Raw genomic sequence first — 27382 nt, 5'->3', positions numbered from 1 at the left:
TGGCATCATTCTTCTTAATAGTAATCACATATGATGAGCATGCATGCATACTATAAATAAACTTAAAAATTATAAGCACAGAAGTCATCTGTTCATCGGAATTCATTATAAGCATCAAAATATCATAACTGGACGACTTTCTGGTGAAAACGACAGAAGTCTCTCTGGTGACATATGCAGGACTTCTCTAATCATTTTGTCAGTTTAAACCCCGTCCTGTTCATCTGTATCCACTTTTGCAATGCCCAAAATCCAATTAACAAATGATGAATAGAACCAAGTCCCCATCCTATTTTTTTCTGATAATCTGATAAGTCGGCGGTACATCACAATAAGAAAGAAAAGATCAGTCACTACTTCAGTTTCTTTACAATGGTTTATACGATGCAATTTGTACAGAAACATACAATTTTTAGGGAAAAAAGCATGCCTAGGCATTAAGTTCTACCCCTAAACCTAACCATCAATGGGGCATAAGCAGATCATAGAAAGAGAAAAGGAGAGAGAGTGTAGCCACCAAATTGTAAATAGTTGCCAATAGAAATGAGAGTGTATTGTACAGGGCCTATTTTAGATCAGAAATTTAAAACATATCCGTTAAAAAAAAAATCAAGTTATTATCTGTATGATATGTTTTTTGAATGGATTTTTGAATAACTCAACAGACCCTTGCACAGCACCAACAAAAAAATGTGCCTAAAGCTTAAAAAGAGAAAACACAGATCTGTTGCGGTCACATGGCAAATATAAAACAGACAGACAAGGAATTCCAGTTCTTTTCCATAACTTCTGAAAACTCCCATAGGACAAAGGGCATGTGTTGATAAGGTGGATATTGCTAACCACTCGGACAATCTTTTAAATCTCTTGGGATTTATGAATATCACATTAAAAAAAAACAAGAGCTTCAATACACAGGTGGTTGAGCTCACCTTGTCTTGCATTGTTCACCTGTGTACACAGACACTTGAATACACCTAATTCCACATTGTTCACCATTCATACATCTTCAATAGAAGTTAAACAATACCTGAATCTCTTACTCATAATTTAATAAAAGATCAAAGGCTCCTTTTAACCTGAGCACAAGTATACATTATTCATATGATAAACATAATTCTCCTATACTTAAATTCATAAATCTATAGTATCAGTGTCTAACATCGAGTTGGTTTTCATGCATAAAAGAGAAATAACATGGTTTCTAATCTTGCTAAGAGGTGGATTTGCTCTAAATTATTCACAAAGATTATGTCATACTAAAATGTAAGAATTTGCAGATTTGATCAAAACAACCATGTTTTATCAGGCATCAAGGAGCTATAAAACAAATTATAATAGTTTGCTTTCTCTTATCTAATGCCCAGAGGTGTGGCTGCATTGCTTGGCATTCATCCACACTCTATTCTGGGGTGTTCATCTGGTTTATACATGCTTAAGGAACTGGAGACTGGAATGGCTTACTGTATATAACATCAAATGCCTAGTAAATATAACAGTTTTATATAAAATATATAAAATATTTTGGCTGTTCATTGTCACCTCACTCGTTTTTTGAAGTTGTGCTGATGTTGTGATTGAGCAAAGTTTAGACTTACAGCAGACAGCATTTCCTTTGGGGTCTAAGCACATTACGCTGCAGACAAATGTAGATAATCAGCCTAAGGAAATGGTGGGCTGTGTTATCACAGGATGGCCATGGTTAAATTGCATTAAGGAGACTAAACCAATTCATGGTCACAATGTTTAACAACATTTCATATCAATCCAACAAAACATGAAAAATAACATCTGAACAGAAAGTGAATTGTAAGTTAATATGTTTAATAAGGAGTTATTTGTATCTTCATTGTAGATCTCTCATGGTCAAATTCAATACACTGTGTTCTGGTATGTAACGTGATACGGCACTGAGTACTTCTCCCTTGATCTCCATTTTCTGATAATTGAAAATAGCTGAGACTAATTATATTGTGGACACAGCACGAAACAGGAAGACAACTTGTAAAAATAAACTGCTGGGATTTACAGGTCACAGCTCAGTTATGCAGTGGAGTTTTAGAAAAGTAATACCAAAAACCAATACGATAACATTCAGATTATTTGAGAAGTAACAATGGTATAGTCAAACGTCAATAACACAAATTACAAAATTATTAAATGGGACACGTCACCCAAAAATCAAAAGTCTATCATCATTTACTCACCCTCACTTCATTATAAACCTGTATAACTTTCTTTCATCTGTTGAACACAAAAGAAGACAAAGGATGTGTAAAGGGTGACAGATTTTCATTTTTGGTTGAACTATCCCTTTAAGTGTGTGAAGGAACCAGTGTTTGTTCCTTTGTACTGCTCTGATGAGATGACCTAGAGGAGTGCAGTAATGTAGTAATCACCAAAAGTGCCTTTAAAACCTTGCGAATGCAGTTCATTTGCTTTGTGAGCATCTGCTGATGTCCTTTTGGCAGAGTTTGAGCCCCAGTGACAGCTTCATTGCGTTTTTTTAGAAAACCTTTCCACACCCCGTTTTCATCAACTGTCCGGCCCAGTCATACACTCAGACTAAAGTCTCCATCTATACAGCTCAGATAATAAAAGTGTCCATTCTTTGACTAATCTTTGTTACTGGTCCTAGATTTCACTGCTCAGGTTGGGAAATCGTTTTAATAAGGTGTTGGCTTCTTTAGGCAAAAGTCGACCCTGAGTTCCCTGCTTTCCTTTGGCCTTGTTCTGCGCCTGTAAGAAGTGAAATTAGCAAACAATGTTAAACAAAATAAATATTGCATGCACTTTATTTCTATTCAAAGGCTTTAAGATAAGTCAACTAGCTTTCAAGCTGTAGAGGGAGATGCTGACAGAAACATGATCTCGCTAGATGCGTGAGGATGCCACAAACACGGAAACAACAGATGAGGGAGGTAAAAAAAAAAAAAAAAAAAAAAAAAAAAAGAAGAATGCTCTAGCAGGAAACTGCATAGCAAAGTGGGAAGTGTGTTCGTCATAATCAGGAAATGGCAGAGAAAATCTGGTTGTTCATCCTAATTAGCCATTCCCATGCATTCATCAAAACCATGTTAATTAAGGATGTTAAATTGCTGTCAGCTACGAGTAGGCTGTTTTACAGAGGATTTCCTAAGTTACCTTTTCAACACATGTGTAGAAGGTTGAGACTTCTTTAGAGCAGACCGAGTTGTTGAAGTCATTCTGTTTCCAGCAAGCCATCAGCAATGACATTTCCGTTACACAGGTGGCCTCTGTAACAAAGAGTGTGCATCACCATGTAAGAGTTTAGCAAAACAATGCATAACAACAGGCCTTCAATGTTGCCTTAAAAAGCAAATCACCATCACTTGTATTTCTGGTCCAATTTAGAAAAGCAAAATAATTTTAGTGCATGCACATAATTTTATTTTAGCCAATCAGTTACTTTTAAAATGAAGAGTGAGTGACATCACGGTTCTTTTAATTAATGTATAAGTGCTAAATGTATCTTCATGCTTAAATTGTTTTTTTTCAAATTGAACTACAACTGACTTTAGTTGACATTAAAATTGTAGTTAGATGTAAATCTGAGATTGTTTTCTAGCGAGCACAATGTTTAACCAACCATATAAACTTTTCGTATCATATTTGATACATTCTAAGAACCTCTAAAATATCTAAACACGATTAAAATGTTGATGGAAAACCTGTTCTACACAATCAACTACATGCCTGATGTTTGCAAGTAAACAGCCTTTTACTTCTAAAAATGTCTGATTTCAGGTACTGGTACACATCATTTTGCTGTGAAATCTTTAACAGCTTATTTAAACTACATGTAATGCTACTTTTATCTTGTTATTAATATTTCAGCATGGACAAGATGACTGAAGATGTATTTGTACCAATTAAAACTAACTTACTGATTTTATTTATAAGCTATCACATTTTGTCCATATAAATAATAAAAACTACACCAGATTAAGCGGGGTTAAGTTGGTTTTGTTTTCGATATTCGTGACACATTCAGAGATAAACGGCAATAACTCCAAATCGACTTGCCATAAAACAATCTAAACAGTGTGACCACCAAAAGAGCAAAGCTGATCATGTTTCACAGCCTTCTTTTTCATAATTTTCGGTCGATGTAATAAGCACTGCCCCGCACAAGCAGTCGCAATGTGCATTAAACCGGGAGAGCTCACTCTCCGCGGTGCTTTCAGTAAGGGACCGAGGGGAAAGTGCAAGTTTTCTTCGTTTTTTGCTATAGCTCAGTGGGCGGTGTTTTTGTAATAGCTTTTTAGTTAAAGGACCTAGAGACATGAGACCAATGTCAATCAATAGAGGGGGACAGTGGGCATTTTTCACAACCTTCCATTTTACCCCTACTGGTAGAAAAGGGAATTGCATGTCCAAAATTAACTTTCTTTTTGTAATAACTTTCGTCATCACGAAGATAGAGACATGAGACCAATGTCAGTCAATAGAGGGGGACAGTGAACATCTTTCACAACCTTCCATTTTACCCCTACTGGTAGAAAAAGGAATTGCATGTCCAAAATTAATAAACTTTTTGTAATAACTTTCGTCAGCAGGAAGATAGAGACATGAGACCAGTGTCCATCAATAGAGGGGGACAGTGGACATCTTTCACAACCTTCCATTTTACCCCTACTGGTAGAAAAAGGAATTGCATGTCCAAAATTAATAAACTTTTTGTAATAACTTTCAGCAGAAAGATAGAGACATGAGACCAGTGTCCATCAATAGAGGGGGACAGTGGACATTTTTCACAACCTTTCTTCTTACCCCTACTGGTAGAAAAAGGAATTGCATGTCCAAAATTAATATACTTTTTGTAATAACTTTCGTCAGCAAGAAGACAGAGACATGAGACCAATGTCAGTCAATAGAGGGGGACAGTGAACATCTTTCACAACCTTCCATTTTACCCCTACTGGTAGAAAAGGGAATTGCATGTCCAAAATTAACTTTCTTTTTGTAATAACTTTCGTCATCACGAAGATAGAGACATGAGACCAATGTCAGTCAATAGAGGGGGACAGTGAACATCTTTCACAACCTTCCATTTTACCCCTACTGGTAGAAAAGGGAATTGCATGTCCAAAATTAACTTTCTTTTTGTAATAACTTTCGTCATCACGAAGATAGAGACATGAGACCAGTGTCCATCAATAGAGGGGGACAGTGAACATCTTTCACAACCTTCCATTTTACCCCTACTGGTAGAAAAGGGAATTACATGTCCAAAATTAACTTTCTTTTTGTAATAACTTTCGTCAGCAGGAAGATAGAGACATAAGACCAGTGTCCATCAATAGAGAGCGACAGTGGACATTTTTCACAACCTTTCTTCTTACCCCTACTGGTAGAAAAGGGAATTGCATGTCCAAAATTATTCTTCTTTTTGTAATAACTTTCATCAGCAGGAAGATAGAGACATAAGACCAGTGTCCATCAATAGAGGGCGACAGTGGGCATCTTTCACAACCTTCCATTTTACCCCTACTGGTAGAAAAGGGAATTGCATGTCCAAAATTAACATTCTTTTTGAAATAACTTTCGTCAGCGGGGAGACAGAGACACGAGATCAGTGTCGACTAATAGATGGGGACAGTGGGCATTTTTCACAACCTTCCATTTTACCCCTACTGGTAGAAAAGGGAATTGCATGTCTAAAATTATCCTTCTTTTGTAATAACTTTTATCAGCAGGAAAATAGAGACATGAGACCAGTGTCAATCAATAGAGGGGGACAGTGGACAATTTTCACAACCTTCCATTTTACCCCTACTGGTAGAAAAGGGAATTACATGTCCAAAATTAATAAACTTTTTATAATAACTTTCGTCAGCAGGAAGATAGAGACATGAGACCAGTGTCCATCAATAGAGGGGGGCAGTGGACATTTTTCACAACCTTTCTTCTTACCTCTACTGGTAGAAAAGGGAATTGTATGTCCAAAATTAATATTCTTTTTGAAATAACTTTAAAAATTAAAATTAATAAACTTTTTATAATAACTTTCGTCAGCAGGAAGATAGAGACATGAGACCAGTGTCCATCAATAGAGGGGGGTAGTGGAGAATTTTCACAACCTTCCATTTTACCCCTACTGGTAGAAAAGGGAATTGTATGTCCAAAATTAATAAACTTTTTGAAATAACTTTCGTCAGCGGGGAGACAGAGACACGAGATCAGTGTCGACTAATAGATGGGGACAGTGGGCATTTTTCACAACCTTCCATTTTACCCCTACTGGTAGAAAAGGGAATTGCATGTCTAAAATTATCCTTCTTTTGTAATAACTTTTATCAGCAGGAAAATAGAGACATGAGACCAGTGTCAATCAATAGAGGGGGACAGTGGACAATTTTCACAACCTTCCATTTTACCCCTACTGGTATAAAAGGGAATTACATGTCCAAAATTAATAAACTTTTTATAATAACTTTCGTCAGCAGGAAGATAGAGACATGAGACCAGTGTCCATCAATAGAGGGGGGCAGTGGACATTTTTCACAACCTTTCTTCTTACCCCTACTGGTAGAAAAGGGAATTGTATGTCCAAAATTAACTTTCTTTTTGAAATAACTTTCGTCAGCGGGGAGACAGAGACACGAGATCAGTGTCGACTAATAGATGGGGACAGTGGGCATTTTTCACAACCTTCCATTTTACCCCTACTGGTAGAAAAGGGAATTGCATGTCTAAAATTATCCTTCTTTTGTAATAACTTTTATCAGCAGGAAAATAGAGACATGAGACCAGTGTCCATCAATAGAGGGGGACAGTGGACAATTTTCACAACCTTCCATTTTACCCCTACTGGTAGAAAAGGGAATTACATGTCCAAAATTAATATTCTTTTTGTAATAACTTTCGTCAGCAGGAAGATAGAGACATGAGACCAGTGTCCATCAATAGAGGGGGACAGTGGACATTTTTCACAACCTTCCATTTTACCCCTACTGGTAGAAAAGGGAATTGCATGTCCAAAATTAACTTTCTTTTTGTAATAACTTTCATCAGCAGGAAGACAGAGACATGAGACCAATGTCAGTCAATAGAGGGGGACAGTGGACAATTTTCACAACCTTCCATTTTACCCCTACTGGTAGAAAAGGGAATTGCATGTCCAAAATTAACTTTCTTTTTGTAATAACTTTCCTCAGCAAGAAGACAGAGACATGACACCAGTGTCCATCAATAGAGGGGGACAGTGGACATTTTTCACAACCTTCCATTTTACCCCTACTGGTAGAAAAGGGAATTACATATCCAAAATTAATATTCTTTTTGTAATAACTTTCGTCAGCAGGAAGATAGAGACATGAGACCAGTGTCCATCAATAGAGGGGGACAGTGGACATTTTTCACAACCTTCCATTTTACCCCTACTGGTAGAAAAGGGAATTGCATGTCCAAAATTAACTTTCTTTTTGTAATAACTTTCATCAGCAGGAAGACAGAGACATGAGACCAATGTCAGTCAATAGAGGGGGACAGTGGACAATTTTCACAACCTTCCATTTTACCCCTACTGGTAGAAAAGGGAATTGCATGTCTAAAATTATCCTTCTTTTGTAATAACTTTTATCAGCAGGAAAATAGAGACATGAGACCAGTGTCAATCAATAGAGGGGGACAGTGGACAATTTTCACAACCTTCCATTTTACCCCTACTGGTAGAAAAGGGAATTACATGTCCAAAATTAATAAACTTTTTATAATAACTTTCGTCAGCAGGAAGATAGAGACATGAGACCAGTGTCCATCAATAGAGGGGGGCAGTGGACATTTTTCACAACCTTTCTTCTTACCTCTACTGGTAGAAAAGGGAATTGTATGTCCAAAATTAATATTCTTTTTGAAATAACTTTAAAAATTAAAATTAATAAACTTTTTATAATAACTTTCGTCAGCAGGAAGATAGAGACATGAGACCAGTGTCCATCAATAGAGGGGGGTAGTGGAGAATTTTCACAACCTTCCATTTTACCCCTACTGGTAGAAAAGGGAATTGTATGTCCAAAATTAATAAACTTTTTGAAATAACTTTCGTCAGCGGGGAGACAGAGACACGAGATCAGTGTCGACTAATAGATGGGGACAGTGGGCATTTTTCACAACCTTCCATTTTACCCCTACTGGTAGAAAAGGGAATTGCATGTCTAAAATTATCCTTCTTTTGTAATAACTTTTATCAGCAGGAAAATAGAGACATGAGACCAGTGTCAATCAATAGAGGGGGACAGTGGACAATTTTCACAACCTTCCATTTTACCCCTACTGGTATAAAAGGGAATTACATGTCCAAAATTAATAAACTTTTTATAATAACTTTCGTCAGCAGGAAGATAGAGACATGAGACCAGTGTCCATCAATAGAGGGGGGCAGTGGACATTTTTCACAACCTTTCTTCTTACCCCTACTGGTAGAAAAGGGAATTGTATGTCCAAAATTAACTTTCTTTTTGAAATAACTTTCGTCAGCGGGGAGACAGAGACACGAGATCAGTGTCGACTAATAGATGGGGACAGTGGGCATTTTTCACAACCTTCCATTTTACCCCTACTGGTAGAAAAGGGAATTGCATGTCTAAAATTATCCTTCTTTTGTAATAACTTTTATCAGCAGGAAAATAGAGACATGAGACCAGTGTCCATCAATAGAGGGGGACAGTGGACAATTTTCACAACCTTCCATTTTACCCCTACTGGTAGAAAAGGGAATTACATGTCCAAAATTAATATTCTTTTTGTAATAACTTTCGTCAGCAGGAAGATAGAGACATGAGACCAGTGTCCATCAATAGAGGGGGACAGTGGACATTTTTCACAACCTTCCATTTTACCCCTACTGGTAGAAAAGGGAATTGCATGTCCAAAATTAACTTTCTTTTTGTAATAACTTTCATCAGCAGGAAGACAGAGACATGAGACCAATGTCAGTCAATAGAGGGGGACAGTGGACAATTTTCACAACCTTCCATTTTACCCCTACTGGTAGAAAAGGGAATTGCATGTCCAAAATTAACTTTCTTTTTGTAATAACTTTCCTCAGCAAGAAGACAGAGACATGACACCAGTGTCCATCAATAGAGGGGGACAGTGGACATTTTTCACAACCTTCCATTTTACCCCTACTGGTAGAAAAGGGAATTACATATCCAAAATTAATATTCTTTTTGTAATAACTTTCGTCAGCAGGAAGATAGAGACATGAGACCAGTGTCCATCAATAGAGGGGGACAGTGGACATTTTTCACAACCTTCCATTTTACCCCTACTGGTAGAAAAGGGAATTGCATGTCCAAAATTAACTTTCTTTTTGTAATAACTTTCATCAGCAGGAAGACAGAGACATGAGACCAATGTCAGTCAATAGAGGGGGACAGTGGACAATTTTCACAACCTTCCATTTTACCCCTACTGGTAGAAAAGGGAATTGCATGTCCAAAATTAACTTTCTTTTTGTAATAACTTTCCTCAGCAAGAAGACAGAGACATGACACCAGTGTCCATCAATAGAGGGGGACAGTGGACATTTTTCACAACCTTCCATTTTACCCCTACTGGTAGAAAAGGGAATTACATATCCAAAATTAATATTCTTTTTGTAATAACTTTCGTCAGCAGGAAGATAGAGACATGAGACCAGTGTCCATCAATAGAGGGGGACAGTGGACATTTTTCACAACCTTCCATTTTACCCCTACTGGTAGAAAAGGGAATTGCATGTCCAAAATTAACTTTCTTTTTGTAATAACTTTCATCAGCAGGAAGACAGAGACATGAGACCAATGTCAGTCAATAGAGGGGGACAGTGGACAATTTTCACAACCTTCCATTTTACCCCTACTGGTAGAAAAGGGAATTGCATGTCCAAAATTAACTTTCTTTTTGTAATAACTTTCCTCAGCAAGAAGACAGAGACATGACACCAGTGTCCATCAATAGAGGGGGACAGTGGAGAATTTTCACAACCTTCCATTTTACCCCTACTGGTAGAAAAGGGAATTGTATGTCCAAAATTAATAAACTTTTTGAAATAACTTTCGTCAGCGGGGAGACAGAGACACGAGATCAGTGTCGACTAATAGATGGGGACAGTGGGCATTTTTCACAACCTTCCATTTTACCCCTACTGGTAGAAAAGGAATTGCATGTCTAAAATTATCCTTCTTTTGTAATAACTTTCATCAGCAGAAAGATAGAGACATGAGACCAGTGTCAATCAATAGAGGGGGACAGTGGACATCTTTCACAGCCTTCCATTTTACCCCTACTGGTAGAAAAGGAATTGCATGTCTAAAATTATCCTTCTTTTGTAATAACTTTCATCAGCAGAAAGATAGAGACATGAGACCAGTGTCAATCAATAGAGGGGGACAGTGGACATCTTTCACAACCTTCCAATTTACCCCTACTGGTAGAAAAGGAATTGCATGTCTAAAATTATCCTTCTTTTGTAATAAATTTTATCAGCAGGAAAATAGAGACATGAGACCAGTGTCAGTCAATAGAGGGGGACAGTGGACATCTTTCACAGCCTTCCATTTTACTGGTCCTACTGGTAGAAAAGGGAATTACATATATATATATATATATATATATATATATATATATATATATATATATGCATGGTCAGAGCATGGTCCTGCTAAGTTCAAGAAGATACAATGACCAACAGCTACATCAAATAAGTTAATATGTACTATACTGGAAATATAATTTTATATGATTATTTCACAAGTAATTACTACTACTAGATGATCAAAATTATTAAAAAAAAATGCTTATAGATTATTAAATTATAGTGTTTTTAATTTTTTTTTTTAAGTTTAGGATGAAGTCAAGTAGTGTCGACAATGTTCTTTAAATGTTTCAGATTTTAAGACCTACCATCACCAAATTTGAAAGTGAAAACACTGTATGACTAATAAGTAGTTACAAAGCATAAAAAACATTATTGAACTCTCGAAATGCGCTAATTAAATAAAGGTAATTCAAATCATTTTTATAATTACAGTGACATGGAATGATGACTATTTGTATAAACGCTCTTCTTAATATATTAACAGTGTACATGACGAAAAATAAAAATCATGAATTACCTATAATGTGCGAATGATTTGTTTGTGCTGTATTACTGCATGCGTATGCCATTTTACCATGTTCTACGTTATATTATAACATCGAAAAGAAGCTAATAATTCGTGAACTACAAGCATGTTGGACTGTATTTGCATCACTTTGGATCACTATGATCCTACAAATGCATTTATGTGCATGACAAGTTAAGTTAATCTGACATTCACACTTATTGAATGTTACATAAATGTTAAATGATTTAGCATTGTTTGTCTCACTGTAGTGGACAACATGGATAAAAATAAATAAATAATCAAACTAAACTGTCATCTTTTGGAATTTTTTGTTACGCAACAAAAAAGAAATATACGTAATTTAAATGGTCTTCAGAAGAATTTGATACACTATTTGGACAAAAGTATTCTAATGAACATGTTTATGTTCAAATGTAGTACAAATGTTAATGTTAAAACATACAGTATAATTTTTTATCCTAGGGAATTGTGTTTTTCAAATTTTATAGCAATAGTTTGGACAGAACCCTTTTCTATTCTAACATGACAATGTCTGTGTATAAGACAAAGTTCAAAAAGAAACGATTGATTCAGTCAATGTGGAAGAACTTGACTAGCCTGCAGAAAAAGTCCTAATCCCAGCTGAACATGCCTGGTGTGACTTTTAATGCAAAATTTATTTAAATTTCATTTCCCTCTTTGTTGCCACAGTTTTTGAAATTTCTGTTCTAAAGAAGGGGGTGTCACAATACTTTTGTCCATACAGTGTATGTACAAGTCATTGGTGTTTGGTGATGAGTTCGGTTCAAGGTCTGCATTTAGAGTCAAACAAGAGGTGTTCAGCTGGATTTATGACTTGGTTTTCTGCAGGCCAGTTAAGTTCTTCCGCACTGACTGAATCAATCATTTTATTTTTTTTAACCTTGCCTGTCCAAACTGTTGCTATAAAATTAGTAAAAAAAACTAATTAAAAACTAAGTAAAAACCCTAAAATATCATTATATGCTTTAACATAAACATTTGTAGTCATGGAAATTACTGAATCATTAGACCTGTTCATTAGAAGGGGGTGTCTTAATACTTTTGTCCATATTGTGTAGGTTTTTGTAACAGAATTCCCAGGGGTAAATAAAATAAAATGGTATTTGTGCTTGAATGAAGGATTCATTTGAAAATAATTTTGATTCAAGCCATTATGATTACAGAGTTATAAACTAAAAAGCAAATATATCTACTACAGTTCTGCCTAGTGTCTGATTGGGTGCCTGAGCAATGGGGTTCATTTGGATCCTTTTCATCAACATTGGGAAAGTATTTATGGCTTTGGTCTCTGATGTCTAGACTCTAGACAAAGGATCTCTGCAAATATGATATGGTCCCAGCCAGTTTGATGCTTTGACTCATAATAATAAGCATACATATATGAATAGTATGTTCTTAGTACCTTTGTAAAGCCTACATAATAATGAAAATTACACTCTACACACATTAAAATCACTATTCATCACTTTGAAGGAGGCTTGGCTTTTAACGCCCATATATGTACTAAAAGAACACTCCCACTAAAGGATCAGTGCAAGATTATCCTTGATTGTGTGCTTACAATACATACCTGATGATTCTAGGATTGTTACAGCCATCTCCTTACGCAGCTCTGACAGGAGGCGCTTATTGGAAGGTATCACGATTTCAGATGGTGTCACTGGAAAAGCCTCCACTGTCTCCTTAGCCATCTGTTGGGTAACATAAATATAATTAAATAAACTTGCCAAATAAATTATACATAGCAGAATAAGAAATTTAAATATTACACTATTGAGGTTATGCAAAAATTTGTGTTGTTCCAAGGCTACATAAAATTGTATTGTTACCTGCATGACATAAACGCCACAGCTGCAACCATCTTTCTGTATGCTGTGGTTCAAGACACCATGTGTCCATTTCACATCCACCCAGTCTGTCTTACTATGAATTATCTGCCGCATCTTGAAGTATTGTCTAAACGTATGTGAGAATTGTACAGTATATTATTGCATTTACAATTGGTTAATATGTCACTAAACTGTCCCCCAAGTTTTTAATAATCCTACTTCATATTGTACTGTATGATAATTAAGAAAAAATAAATAATACAATACCTGAATCTTGTGGCAGCAAGTTCAGAATCTTTTTCTTCATCTACACCTTGGGGATCCACCACAAACACTTTCAGCAATTTCCTATTGAGATACTATTAAAAACATGTAGTTTAGTTTAGTTTTCCATGTCCATAAATAAAAAACTGTAGTTTGACAATGGTTTTACACACCAGAAATGTCCAGTGGTTACTGTCGACCTGCAAAGAAGATGAAATATAACACATTAATTGTACTTGACCTTCTGACCTTTTTATTTTGCATTAAATAATAACTGTAAAGTCTAACCTTTTTGAAACTGTGATTTGACAATGCAGACCTCTCCCCAAATACAACAACACCGGCAGAGTAGTGGTTGGATACAATTATTTATTTGAATTCAACAGTGTTTGGAAGTATTCAATCATCTGAAAAAAACAAAGGAAATTAAATTAATGCCCTTAAAATTCATTACAATAAATATGTAAGTATTTCTAAAATGTATATTTACTTATTAGACTACCACTAGTGACAGTGAACCTCCATGCACAGTAAGGACTGTTTAACATTTTGTAAACTTGTATGTATAAATAAATTGTATACAATGATCATTTGTCGTTGTTGTTATAAAAAGACAATGTACATTTTGTGTATATATTTACCTTTCAAGTCCAAAAATGCTTTCACATAAAACTCTAGCGCTACAAATACGACAATACATCCTGAAATGTAGGTTTGAAATCTCATGTAGCATTTACAGCAGTGGCTAATTTAAATCTTTACTTTTATAACTGTACATCAATGCTTGCTAAACAAATGTAGACATGATTACTGCCCCATTCAACCAGTTGTGTGGCTTGAGGCTTTTGAAATCTGTTAGGCGCAATGTATATGTCACATCCATGTGAAATGACTGAATCACTGCAACTACTACTTCCCTGTCCTTTGAATTCCAAAAAACCTAAAAAAAACATTAGATTGGAGGAAAAAGAATCAATCATTTTAATACATATGACACAATCACTGCACAACAAGAAATGACTAAAGACCTAGCATATATTTGACCATAGCGTTGACACTTTGTGTACATTTTCATGAACATAATTTATAGACAGTACTCTTCCATAAAGACTTTTAGTTTTTCTTTCTGATAAGTTCCACAAGGTCAAATAATTTATTTATTGTTGTCTACAAGTACAATGCTAAATAAAATATCTTCGTATATATTAAATGCAAGAAAATTTATCCATATTTGGTATTTTTATGCAGATATGTAATCAAGTTGTTTTGTTTTCCCGAGCAGGATGTTTGAATGTTTTAAGCAACACATTACAGGTGTTGGACGGAGGTAACGGTACAACATAGTTACAGGGACCCTAGGGCAGGATTGTCTGTGACAACCCAACTTAAAATCAACTACATTTTAAAGTTAGTGGAATTAACCCTTAACAGAGGCACATTATCACAGATACACACACAATATAACAGGTACATTTTGTATTATAATTTTTTTTACCTGTACAATGTCATCATTACGGACATGAGTTGAGGCCTCAGTGACACTGTCCGTTTCTTTCTTTTTGCCTTTGTGCTTTGCGACAGAAGCTTTTGATGCCTATGAAAACAAACATAAGAGAATTAACATTTGCATGTTGTTGTGAAATACACTGATTATATTATAGACTATGTGTAATATAACATGTCGTCATGCCCTTGAAAATGCCAAAAGTTGACTTAGCTCTGTTTCTTTGTTTTTGGATTTGGACTGTGCTTTTGATGCCTATGAGAACAAACAGAAGAGAATCACCATTTATTTGTAGTTGTGAAACCAAAAAAAAAAAAAATAGTTAAAGGATGTATGTGCATTGAAACATGTCATCATGCCCTTGAATTAGTCTTACCTGTAAAGTTTTAGATGCTACTTTGACATGGTCTGTTTTTGTCTTTCCGGACTGCGAAATGAAGGACATGATGCAGTGTGTAACAATTATCTTTTGTGTTAATCTTAGAAATACTTATTATATAATGTCACCTTTCTATGGTCATCTATGTAATTATAAAAAATATATTGGGTTTTAAGATTTTATTAATGGCCATAATACTCACTTTTGCTTTTGGAGAAGGTATAACGTCTGGGGTATGAAAGTATTTTGTTTTCTTTCCTTTTCAGTCACACGACGGGGGAAGTCGTGGCCTAATGGTTAGAGAGTCGGACTCGTAATCGAAAGGTTGCGAGTTCGAGCCCCCGGCCGGCAGGAATTGTAGGTGGGGGGAGGGAACGTCCAGCGCTCTCTCCACCCTCAATACCACGACTGAGGTGCCCTTGAGCAAGGCACCGAACCCCCAATTGCTCCCCGGGCGCCGCAGCATGGCTGCCCACTGCTCCGGGTGTGTGTTCACGGTGTGTGTGTGTGTGTGTGGATTTGTTCACTACTCACTGCTGTGTGTGTGCACTTGGATGGGTTAAAGGCAGAGCACCAATTTCGAGTATGGGTCACCATACTTGACAATACGTCACGACTTTACATGCTCTTCTTGGCCTATTTTTCTTCAGAGTCCTCCAATCTTCCTTTTTTCACATTTAAACACTTCTGTAACATTCTGTCTGGAAGGTCGTGTTGCAAAATGTGCTCCCTGTACCGGCCTTGCAATCATGCATAAATTTTTTGTATGAATGTTGCTGGCCGATGGTGCAGTTTCCTCTGTAAGATTTTGTCTTTGATAATACAGAACCAGTTTTCAGAATGACATGTCATTCGTCTCATGGGTTTTCTGTAGGTCATCGCTGATATCTCTATCTCTGATAGACTCCCTGTCGTTGTATCTTTTTAAATCACCAAGCATTATCCCTGACCAGAGTGGAAAAATTGGCATATATTCTTTCATGAGAATATCCAGTATCCCTGGACAATAGTATTTGTTGTTGCCCATTTCTGTTTTGTCTTCTGGATCTTCAAAAGACGTGACAGCGTCAAGTACACCAGCAAATTCTTTGGTAAATGGTGACCTGGCCAGTATTGTTTTAGCCTCTGGAGGGATGTAGTCACCCATTGCCTGCTTCTCATCCAGTGTGTCTTCTGGAATTTTTATTCCACGAATGTGGTCATGAAGTTGTTGAAGACACTGATTTACACACTGTGTGTTTGCTTTGGTGTAAAAGACATGGCACATGCACTTGAAAATGTCTACTGCCCTCTTAAGACTTGTGGTGTTTATTAGTTGTGCCACACGGTGAGTAGCAAATTCTTTCAAGCCCTTGTCAGTTGTTCTTCTGCCAATAGCTCCTTGGACTGCCTTAATTATATGGGCAGAACATAGGTGAAGAATAGTTTGTCTACTGAAGTCTGTCATGGTGTCATTTCCTTTGACTAATTTGTAGCTTTTCATCAGATACACATGTATGTCTTGCTTGTTGAACGACAACAGGACACTCTGGATGAGTGCCCAACTGGTCGGTTTTAACCTGGTGTATGTTGTAGACAGTGAGTTTCTGTATCTTGGTTACAGTCTGATGCAACCAGAAAGACACATTCGGGATGGTGTGGTCATTTGTTATCATTTCAGAGACAGGAAGAGGAGGCTTGTCTTGTCCATGCCCTGGTAGATTGATGCTGTAGTACAACACCCTCTTTGTCTGACTTGGAATTCGAATCACAACCCCTCCAGTTGCATCTAAATGCAAGGTAATAGGATGTCCTTTTCTGAGGTGTTGTACAAGAATGACCAATCCTGTCTCAGTGTATAGATGAACTCCAAATGGATCCACCTGCAGATGCTGGACATATCCTGGGCAAAATCTGTATGACTGATCGGTGTCTTTCATGATTTTCTGTGTCAACATCAGCTCCAGGATCACGTCATCATGCAGTCTTAAGCTTTTCTGAACTTCACTGGAAATTACTTTGAGTATGTTTTTACTTAAACTCCTAGTGATGTTTCCAGCCATCAACTCAGGAATGGGTGTTTTTCTGATATTTTTGTAGTAGACATTACTTACTCCTTTTAACACTTCTTTGGCAATCTTGCCTCTCTTCTGATAACTTGCAGGGCGGGACCCTACCTCCCCTTTCAAGTGAGTTACCTTACCAATTCTTGTCACCTGAATTGGAATTTGTTTGTCACTGCTCAATGGTTTTTGTCTAATCCGGAAAATATAATGCGCATTGCAAGATTTAAAGGAACATGATGCCTTAACTGTCATAAATGGACACCGATACTTTCTACTGCGAGCAACCTTTAAATGCTGGTATGTGAAAACAAGTGTGTAGCAAGGATTTTGTTTCCTGAATTTTTCATAAATTAAATGTGTCCATGATGTCTTCAGTTTTCTGCTACCTGGTAAAGGCCTTATCTTTTTCCATTTCCATGTGGAAATGTAAAGTGTAAAACACTTGGGTCCTGGCCTTGTGCTTTCTGTATGGCTTCTTTTGATGTTGCTGTTGGTCCTTAGACTTTGATGCCATGCCGCACTCTCCATCACCGTCTGTCAGCCCCACAGGTGAGGAATGGTCCGCAGGCTCTGGTGCCACGCCGCACTCTCCATCACTGTCTGTCTGGTCCACAGGTGAGGGATGGTCCGAAGGCTCTGGTGCCACGCCGCGCTCTCCATCACTGTCTGTCAGCACCACAGGTGAGGGATGGTCTGCAGGCTCTGGTGCCTCGCCTCATGTCCATGATTTTTTTGTGTGTTCATATTGCTAATGTGACCAAAGTCACCAAGTGTCATCCCATTCTGATGATGCTAAGATTTTTAAAATGTCAAAATATAAAATTTTTCGGTCAAAAATGACCGAAGAGGGCCAGAGGGAGATGAAAACATAATTTTACTGTAAAATAGTACAGTAAAATTTGTAGAACTGGGATTTGTAGAAGTCATTGTTAACTAGTTGCTGATTAGCTTTGCATATTACAAGATTATTGGCTGTTTACTGGTACTAATAAATAACATATTAATGCTGCCTTCAGCGTGATCCAATTCTGCATCCCTTAATGCTATCAAATACCTAAACTTAAACACCACAACAACTGTCTTACTATTAATAAGCATAAAAAGTCAATGGTAATCGTGAATTCTGCATCCCTTAATGCTATCAAATTCTGCATCCCTTAATGCTATCAAATACCTAAACTTAAACACCACAACAACTGTCTTACTATTAATAAGCATAAAAAGTCAATGGTAATCGTGAATATGTGTTCCATACTGAAGTGTTTCTGTTTTTAATGAAAAAGTAAAAAACTATTTATTTTTTTCTCAAAATTTTACAAGACAGAATTGTTTTAGAGTGAGATGAGGAATGTTGATTTAAAATGTTGGCATGTTGAAATCAATCAATTAATTAATCCATGTATAAATATGTACAACAAAAATAAATCCTGCAAAAAAGGACCTTAATAATGTTATAACCTTATAACCTTTTTAATCATTGTTAATTTTCATTACTATTAGTATATTAGTATATTTATATAATTCATAATAGTACTATTAATAATATTTCTATGTATTATTGATATATCTGCCTGGACTTATAGTGTCTGGCATTATATTAGGGTTTTACATAATAAAAACAACAGCATGTTGTGCAGGTCCATCAACATGTGTTTTTGTGTGTGTGAGTGAGTGGCAGTTTCTCTCTGCAAATGATGACGTTGTAGGATGTGACAGCATATGAAATGCACAACAAGTTTATAGTTACAATATGTCTCCTTCCATTTAAATGTAATATATATTTTTTTTTAAGATGGAAAAATGCAGTTTTACAAATGCTAGAAACATGTCTTTCGAAGGAAAGATTGCTATCAAAAAGTACGCCTAGGTTCCTAGCTGATGACGAAGAATTTACAGAGCAGCCATCAAGTATTAGACAGTGATCTAGGTTATTACATGCAAAAGTTTTTTGTCTAAATATTAACACCTCTGTTTTTTTTCTGAATTTAGCAGTAAGAAATTGCTAGTCATTCAGTTTTTGATATCAACTATACATTCCGTTAGTTTTGCAAATGGGTAAGTTTCATCGGGTCGCGAAGAAATATAGAGCTGAGTATCATCAGCATAACAGTGAAAGCTAACACCGTCTTTTCTAATGATATCTCCCAAGGGTAACATGTAAAGCGTGAAAAGTAAGGGGCCTAGTACTGAGCCTTGAGGTACTCCATAATGCACTTGTGATTGGTATGATACCTCTTCATTTACTGCCGCGAATTGATGGCAGTCAGATAAGTAGGATTTGAACCATGTCAGTGCACTTCCTGTAATGCCAACATAATTTTCTAGTCTATTTAAAAGAATAACAGTATGGTGTCACAATATAAATGAGACGGACAAGTCGAGTGCAAGGCAATTGGAGTTTCTTTTATTGTGATAGGCAGAATTAGCCAGAACATTAACAGTCACTGGAAGCTCACTTAACTGAAGTCAACAACTCTTAATTCAGTATCTCCTCCAGAATAGTCTAAACGAAACTTAAAAGTCCAAGCAGGTAAATCCAGCAGGCAAACCAGCAGGTCAGTATAACAGGTAAGTGCAGGACATAAAGATCAGGATTCAGTGGGTAAGTAAGGAGCCACAGAGGAGCTTGCAACCTCGAAACCAGCTGAGTGAATGAGCTGAATATCCTTCTAAGCAGTGCAGTTAAGTGATTGCAGGTGGTGCTAATTAAAAGTATACGTGGCTGGCATGGCTGGTGATTCTGTGACATATAAATTCAGTATATTTATTACTTACTTAATGGAGAAGAGGAGAGAAGTATCCTCAGCTTGTCAGAGCTACTCACACTTACAGTTGGGCAAAAAAGTATTTAGTCAGCCACCAATTGTGCAAGTTCTCCCACTTAAAAAGATGAGAGGCCTGTAATTTGCATCAAAGGTACACTTCAACTATGAGAGACAGAATGGGGGGAAAGAATCCAGGAAATCACATCGTCTGATTTTTAAAGAATTTATTTGCAAATTATGGTGGAAAAATAAGTATTTGGTCAATAACAAAAGTTAATCTCAATACTTTGTTATATACCCTTTGTTGGCATTGACAGAGGTCAAACGTTTTCTGCAAGTCTTCACAAGGTTTTCACACACTGTTGCTGGTATTTTGGCCCATTCCTCCATGCAGATCTCCTCTAGAGCAGTGATGTTTTGGGGCTGTCGCTGGGCAACACGGACTTTCAACTCCCTCCAAAGATTTTCTATGGGGTTGAGATCTGGAGACTGGCTAGGCCACTGCAGGACCTTGAAATGCTTCTTACGAAGCCGTTCCTTCGTTGCCCGGGCGGTGTGTTTGGGATCATTGTCATGCTGAAAGACCCAGCCACGTTTCATCTTCAATGCCCTAGCTGATGGAAGGAGGTTTTCACTCAAAATCTCACGATACATGGCCCCATTCATTCTTTCCTTTACACGGATCAGTCGTCCTGGTCCCTTTGCAGAAAAACAGCCCCAAAGCATGATGTTTCCACCCCCATGCTTCACAGTAGGTATGGTGTTCTTTGGATGCAACTCAGCATTATTTCTCCTCCAAACACGACGAGTTGAGTTTTTACCAAAAAGTTATATTTTGGTTTCATCTGACCATATGACATTCTCCCAATCCTCTTCTGGATCATCCAAATGCTCTCTAGCAAACTTCAGATGGGCCCGGACATGTACTGGCTTAAGCAGTTCTTGCTCACCGTTCTTGTGATCATTTTGACCCCACGGGGTGAGATCTTGCGTGGAGCCCCAGATCGAGGGAGATTATCAGTGTTCTTGTATGTCTTCCATTTTCTAATAATTGCTCCCATAGTTGATTTCTTCACACCAAGCTGCTTGCCTATTGCAGATTCAGTCTTCCCAGCCTGGTGCAGGTCTACAATTTTGTTTCTGGTGTCCTTCGACAGCTCTTTGGTCTTGGCCATAGTGGAGTTTGGAGTGTGACTGTTTGAGGTTGTGGACAGGTGTCTTTTATACTGATAACGAGTTCAAACAGGTGCCATTAATACAGGTAACGAGTGGAGGACAGAGGAGCCTCTTAAAGAAGAAGTTACAGGTCTGTGAGAGCCAGAAATCTTGCTTGTTTGTAGGTGACCAAATACTTATTTTACCGAGGAATTTACAAATTAATTAATTAAAAATCATACAATGTGATTTCATGGATTATTTTCCCCCATTCTGTCTCTCATAGTTGAAGTGTACCTATGATGAAAATTACAGGCCTCTCTCATCTTTTTAAGTGGGAGAACTTGCACAATTGGTGGCTGACTAAATACTTTTTTGCCCAGCTGTAAATGTGATCAAAAAACAAAAAATATAATTTTTAAATTATTTAATTCTTAAATTTAAAATCATTTACCTGTTGGGAGTGTGTTGACACTCTGTGTAGTTGGATTGCTGAGCGCCAGAAAATCAGTAATGAGGTGTTTTGACAGTTACACAAAGAACGATTTCAACATAAAAGTGTTCCTTGGGATGCTTAGGTTCTAAATAGAAACGTTACCACTCCCGGCTCTGTGTGGATTAATTCACATCTATTTTCATAGCTCTTTTGACAATACATATTATTTCAAAGCAGCTTAACAGGAAATGTATTAAAATATTTTAAAGAAGTGTGGAGTACTGGGCTGTGCTGCCATATTCTGTGGTAAATTTGCTTACTAGCATGAAGGGTCTTAAATCTTTACCAGAAAAAAAAAAACAATCCTGTAATTCAACAAGGTTAACGTGTGGCAGGGTTAAAAATGACATGATTTGGAGGGAGGCAGTTTTTGACAATAGGGCCTACCTTAAGTTTTCTTTTTAAATAATTTTTATTCAAGTGCCCTCAGGTCAAGTCAACTGATGTTTTTATTTATTGTATTATTATTATTATTATTACAATCATTTTGTGTGTGTGTGTGTGTGTGTGTTATGTATTATACTGGTATTCCCTAAGTCATGGGGTCCAAATGTCAACACCGGTATTACAACTTTGACTTGGTTGGGATTTTTTTTGTCCCTATGAGTAAACAAGCATATGATTGACGAAAGTTATTACAAAAAGAAAGTTAATTTTGGACATGCAATTCCCTTTTCTACCAGTAGGGGTAAAATCGAAGGTTGTGAAAAATGTCCACTTTCCCCTTCTATTGATGGACACTGGTCTCATGTCTCTATCTTCCTGATGACGAAAGTTATTACAAAAGAAGGATAATTTTGGAAATGTAATTCCCTTTTCTACCAGTAGGGGTAAAATGGAAGGTTGTGAAAGATGTCCACTGTCCCCCTCTATTGATGGACACTGGTCTCATGTCTCTATCTTTCTGCTGATGAAAGTTATTACAAAAAGAATATTAATTTTGGACATGCAATTCCCTTTTCTACCAGTAGGGGTAAGAAGAAAGGTTGTGAAAGATGTCCACTGCCACCCTCTATTGATTGACATTAGTCTCATGTCTCTATCTTCCTGATGACGAAAGTTATTACAAAAAGAATGTTAATTTTGGACATGCAATTCCCTTTTCTACCAGTAGGGGTAAAATGGAAGGTTGTGAAAGATGTCCACTGTCCCCCTCTATTGATGGACACTGGTCTCATGTCTCTATCTTCCTGATGACGAAAGTTATTACAAAAGAAGGATAATTTTGGAAATGTAATTCCCTTTTCTACCAGTAGGGGTAAAATGGAAGGTTGTGAAAGATGTCCACTGTCCCCCTCTATTGATGGACACTGGTCTCATGTCTCTATCTTTCTGCTGATGAAAGTTATTACAAAAAGAATATTAATTTTGGACATGCAATTCCCTTTTCTACCAGTAGGGGTAAAATGGAAGGTTGTGAAAGATGTCCACTGTCCCCCTCTATTGATGGACACTGGTCTCATGTCTCTATCTTTCTGCTGATGAAAGTTATTACAAAAAGAATACTAATTTTGGACATGCAATTCCCTTTTCTACCAGTAGGGGTAAAATGGAAGGTTGTGAAAGATGTCCACTGTCCCCCTCTATTGATGGACACTGGTCTCATGTCTCTATCTTTCTGCTGATGAAAGTTATTACAAAAAGAATATTAATTTTGGACATGCAATTCCCTTTTCTACCAGTAGGGGTAAAATGGAAGTTTGTGAAAGATGTCCACTGCCCCCCTCTATTGATTGACATTAGTCTCATGTCTCTATCTTTCTGCTGATGAAAGTTATTACAAAAAGAATATTAATTTTGGACATGCAATTCCCTTTTCTACCAGTAGGGGTAAAATGGAAGGTTGTGAAAGATGTCCACTGTCCCCCTCTATTGATGGACACTGGTCTCATGTCTCTATCTTTCTGCTGATGAAAGTTATTACAAAAAGAATATTAATTTTGGACATGCAATTCCCTTTTCTACCAGTAGGGGTAAAATGGAAGGTTGTGAAAGATGTCCACTGTCCCCCTCTATTGATGGACACTGGTCTCATGTCTCTATCTTTCTGCTGATGAAAGTTATTACAAAAAGAATATTAATTTTGGACATGCAATTCCCTTTTCTACCAGTAGGGGTAAAATGGAAGGTTGTGAAAGATGTCCACTGCCCCCCTCTATTGATTGACATTAGTCTCATGTCTCTATCTTCCTGATGACGAAAGTTATTACAAAAAGAATGTTAATTTTGGACATGCAATTCCCTTTTCTACCAGTAGGGGTAAGAAGAAAGGTTGTGAAAAATGTCCACTGCCCCCCTCTATTGATGGACACTGGTCTCATGTCTCTATCTTCCTGCTGACGAAAGTTATTATAAAAAGTTTATTAATTTTGGACATGCAATTCCCTTTTCTACCAGTAGGGGTAAAATGGAAGTTTGTGAAAGATGTCCACTGCCCCCCTCTATTGATTGACATTAGTCTCATGTCTCTATCTTCCTGATGACGAAAGTTATTACAAAAAGAAAGTTAATTTTGGACATGCAATTCCCTTTTCTACCAGTAGGGGTAAAATGGAAGGTTGTGAAAGATGTCCACTACCCCCCTCTATTGATGGACACTGGTCTCATGTCTCTATCTTCCTGCTGACGAAAGTTATTATAAAAAGTTTATTAATTTTGGACATGCAATTCCCTTTTCTACCAGTAGGGGTAAAATGGAAGGTTGTGAAAGATGTCCACTGCCCCCCTCTATTGACTGACACTGGTCTCATGTCTCTATCTTCCTGATGACGAAAGTTATTACAAAAAGAAGGATAATTTTGGAAATGTAATTCCCTTTTCTACCAGTAGGGGTAAAATGGAAGGTTGTGAAAGATGTCCACTGTCCCCCTCTATTGATGGACACTGGTCTCATGTCTCTATCTTCCTGATGACGAAAGTTATTACAAAAAGAAAGTTAATTTTGGACATGCAATTCCCTTTTCTACCAGTAGGGGTAAAATGGAAGGTTGTGAAAGATGTCCACTACCCCCCTCTATTGATGGACACTGGTCTCATGTCTCTATCTTCCTGATGACGAAAGTTATTATAAAAAGTTTATTAATTTTGGACATGCAATTCCCTTTTCTACCAGTAGGGGTAAAATGGAAGGTTGTGAAAGATGTCCACTGCCCCCCTCTATTGATGGACACTGGTCTCATGTCTCTATCTTCCTGCTGACAAAAGTTATTACAAAAAGTTTATTAATTTTGGACATGCAATTCCCTTTTCTACCAGTAGGGGTAAAATGGAAGGTTGTGAAAGATGTCCACTACCCCCCTCTATTGATGGACACTGGTCTCATGTCTCTATCTTCCTGATGACGAAAGTTATTATAAAAAGTTTATTAATTTTGGACATGCAATTCCCTTTTCTACCAGTAGGGGTAAAATGGAAGGTTGTGAAAGATGTCCACTGCCCCCCTCTATTGATGGACACTGGTCTCATGTCTCTATCTTCCTGATGACGAAAGTTATTACAAAAAGAAGGATAATTTTGGAAATGTAATTCCCTTTTCTACCAGTAGGGGTAAAATGGAAGGTTGTGAAAGATGTCCACTGTCCCCCTCTATTGATGGACACTGGTCTCATGTCTCTATCTTCCTGATGACGAAAGTTATTACAAAAAGAAAGTTAATTTTGGACATGCAATTCCCTTTTCTACCAGTAGGGGTAAAATGGAAGGTTGTGAAAGATGTCCACTACCCCCCTCTATTGATGGACACTGGTCTCATGTCTCTATCTTCCTGATGACGAAAGTTATTATAAAAAGTTTATTAATTTTGGACATGCAATTCCCTTTTCTACCAGTAGGGGTAAAATGGAAGGTTGTGAAAGATGTCCACTGCCCCCCTCTATTGATGGACACTGGTCTCATGTCTCTATCTTCCTGCTGACAAAAGTTATTACAAAAAGTTTATTAATTTTGGACATGCAATTCCCTTTTCTACCAGTAGGGGTAAAATGGAAGGTTGTGAAAGATGTCCACTACCCCCCTCTATTGATGGACACTGGTCTCATGTCTCTATCTTCCTGATGACGAAAGTTATTATAAAAAGTTTATTAATTTTGGACATGCAATTCCCTTTTCTACCAGTAGGGGTAAAATGGAAGGTTGTGAAAGATGTCCACTGCCCCCCTCTATTGATGGACACTGGTCTCATGTCTCTATCTTCCTGATGACGAAAGTTATTACAAAAAGAAAGTTAATTTTGGACATGCAATTCCCTTTTCTACCAATAGGGGTAAAATGGAAGCTTGTGAAAAATGCCCACTGCCCCCCTCTATTGAATGGCACTGGTCTCATGTCTATAGGCCCTTTAACTGAGAAGCTATTACAAAAACACCACCCACTGAGCTATAGCAAAAAAACGAAGAAAACTAGTACTTTCCCCACGGTCCCTTACTGAAAACTGCGCTCAGAACGATCTCTCCCGGCTTAATGCACATTGCGACGGCTTGTGCGGGGCAGTGCTCACTATATAGAGCGAAAATACTGAAAACGAAGGCTGTGAAACATGATCAGTTTTGTCCTTTTGGCGGTCATACCGTTTAGATTTTTTTAGAGCAAGTCGTTTTGAAGTTATTGGAGTTTATCGCCGAATGTGTCACGAATATCGAAAACAAAACCAACTTAACCCCGCTCCAGATTATGTACTTGCTCAGCTAAAACAGGTATTTTTTTTCCCTTCTGCCAGTAGAAGAGGCCAAGAAACTTACTGACACCGAACCGTTTTTGTACAAATACATTCACAAACATTTTAAATGGAAAAAATGCTAACCTCCTTTCTTCAGCCTGCGGCTGGCGACTTCATTCTTCAGCGCCAGAGGTTTGATGGGTCTCAGTACTGGTTTTCCATTCTGTCTGCTCAACAGTTTAGCAACCTTCTCTTGAATCACAGATCCACTCATCGCTTCTCTATAATGTCTCCTACCGAGACGGCACAAACATAAGAGTGAAACGGAGCCTAATAATATAGCATAAGTAATGACTTCTTACTTCACGTCCTCATCATGTGTACGTCGCCATTTTCTGTCGGAAAACGTTCTCTACCTGTTGTCATGGTTACCGCCGCCGACACTGTCGTAAAAGTGTCACCTTATCATGGTTCTTCGTATACAATAGTTTGTTCAGTGATTATTTTAAGCGGATAAGCTGGCTAAATCAGCTTTGAGAAAAGAAGAGATTGACATAGAAATTCCTTTAAGTAAAACAGAAGTAAGGTATTATTAAAACAGCAGTTGGAAGTATGTGGCAAAATGTATGGAAAAAAAGGGAGACACCTATTTAGCATTCAACATAAAGTTGGGATTGAAAGAAAGGTATATGGAAACAGAAGACAAGATACTGTTATAACCAGGATATATATAGTACAATCTAACCTTAATTATTCATTGCATATAATAGGAAAAAGTGAGTCAGATTGCTGCAATTACTGTGGAATAACAGAAACAGTTGAACATGTGCTCTTACATTGTGAGGCATATAATAGGAAAAGAAGTCTGAGATATGGAAATCAATGACATTTCAGTTAAGAATATATTTCAGAATGCACAGAAACAGTTAAGGGTTTATGATTTTCTTCTAAAATATTTGAGAGATACATATTTGATTAGAATATATTTTTTAAATATATAGCAGGCTATATAATATTTTCGTCCATCGAGGCCTCACACTCAAAATGCACAGAAATGCACCTTAAGCTGGTTTGCCAACCGCCATTAAACACAAAAGAAGAAGAAGATTATTTTAGGCCTACTTCAGATATT

At 37.2% G+C, this 27382-nt stretch overlaps 1 protein-coding gene across 3 annotated transcripts; it reads right to left on the bottom strand.

The window, feature by feature from the left end:
* Positions 1–359: 359 nt before the first annotated feature.
* Positions 360–26695, bottom strand: LOC306884184 (small ribosomal subunit protein mS37-like). Of its 3 annotated transcripts, none has more exons than XM_079439906.1 (4): positions 26613–26695; positions 26395–26543; positions 3145–3257; positions 370–2739 (listed from the first exon to the last, which is right to left on the bottom strand). In XM_079439906.1, the coding sequence occupies exons 2-4, from the start codon at positions 26522–26524 to the stop codon at positions 2635–2637; spliced, it is 348 nt and encodes a 115-aa protein (XP_079296032.1). In that variant the 5' UTR covers positions 26525–26543; positions 26613–26695; the 3' UTR covers positions 370–2634. The 3 variants fall into 3 exon arrangements, with proteins under 3 accessions (XP_079296031.1, XP_079296032.1, XP_079296033.1); XM_079439907.1 differs by having other exon boundaries at positions 1736–2739; positions 26395–26580; positions 26613–26664; XM_079439905.1 differs by having other exon boundaries at positions 360–2739; positions 26395–26664.
* Between the last annotated feature and the right edge of the window lie 687 nt (positions 26696–27382).

This window comes from Barbus barbus (genome assembly GCF_936440315.1).
Source record: "Barbus barbus genome assembly, chromosome: 18".
Taxonomy (NCBI): domain Eukaryota; kingdom Metazoa; phylum Chordata; class Actinopteri; order Cypriniformes; family Cyprinidae; genus Barbus; species Barbus barbus.
This window is presented reverse-complemented; position numbering and strand designations above follow the sequence as displayed.

Excerpts from the sequence above, each read along its gene's own strand:
- LOC306884184 (XM_079439906.1), bottom strand. The coding sequence starts at position 26,524 with ATGAGTGGATCTGTGATTCAAGAGAAGGTTGCTAAACTGTTGAGCAGA. Across the intron at positions 3,258-26,394 it reads CCGCAGGCTGAAGAAAGGAG|AGGCCACCTGTGTAACGGAA; the intron begins GTTAGCATTTTT and ends TCTTTGTTACAG. Across the intron at positions 2,740-3,144 it reads TCTACACATGTGTTGAAAAG|GCGCAGAACAAGGCCAAAGG; the intron begins GTAACTTAGGAA and ends CACTTCTTACAG.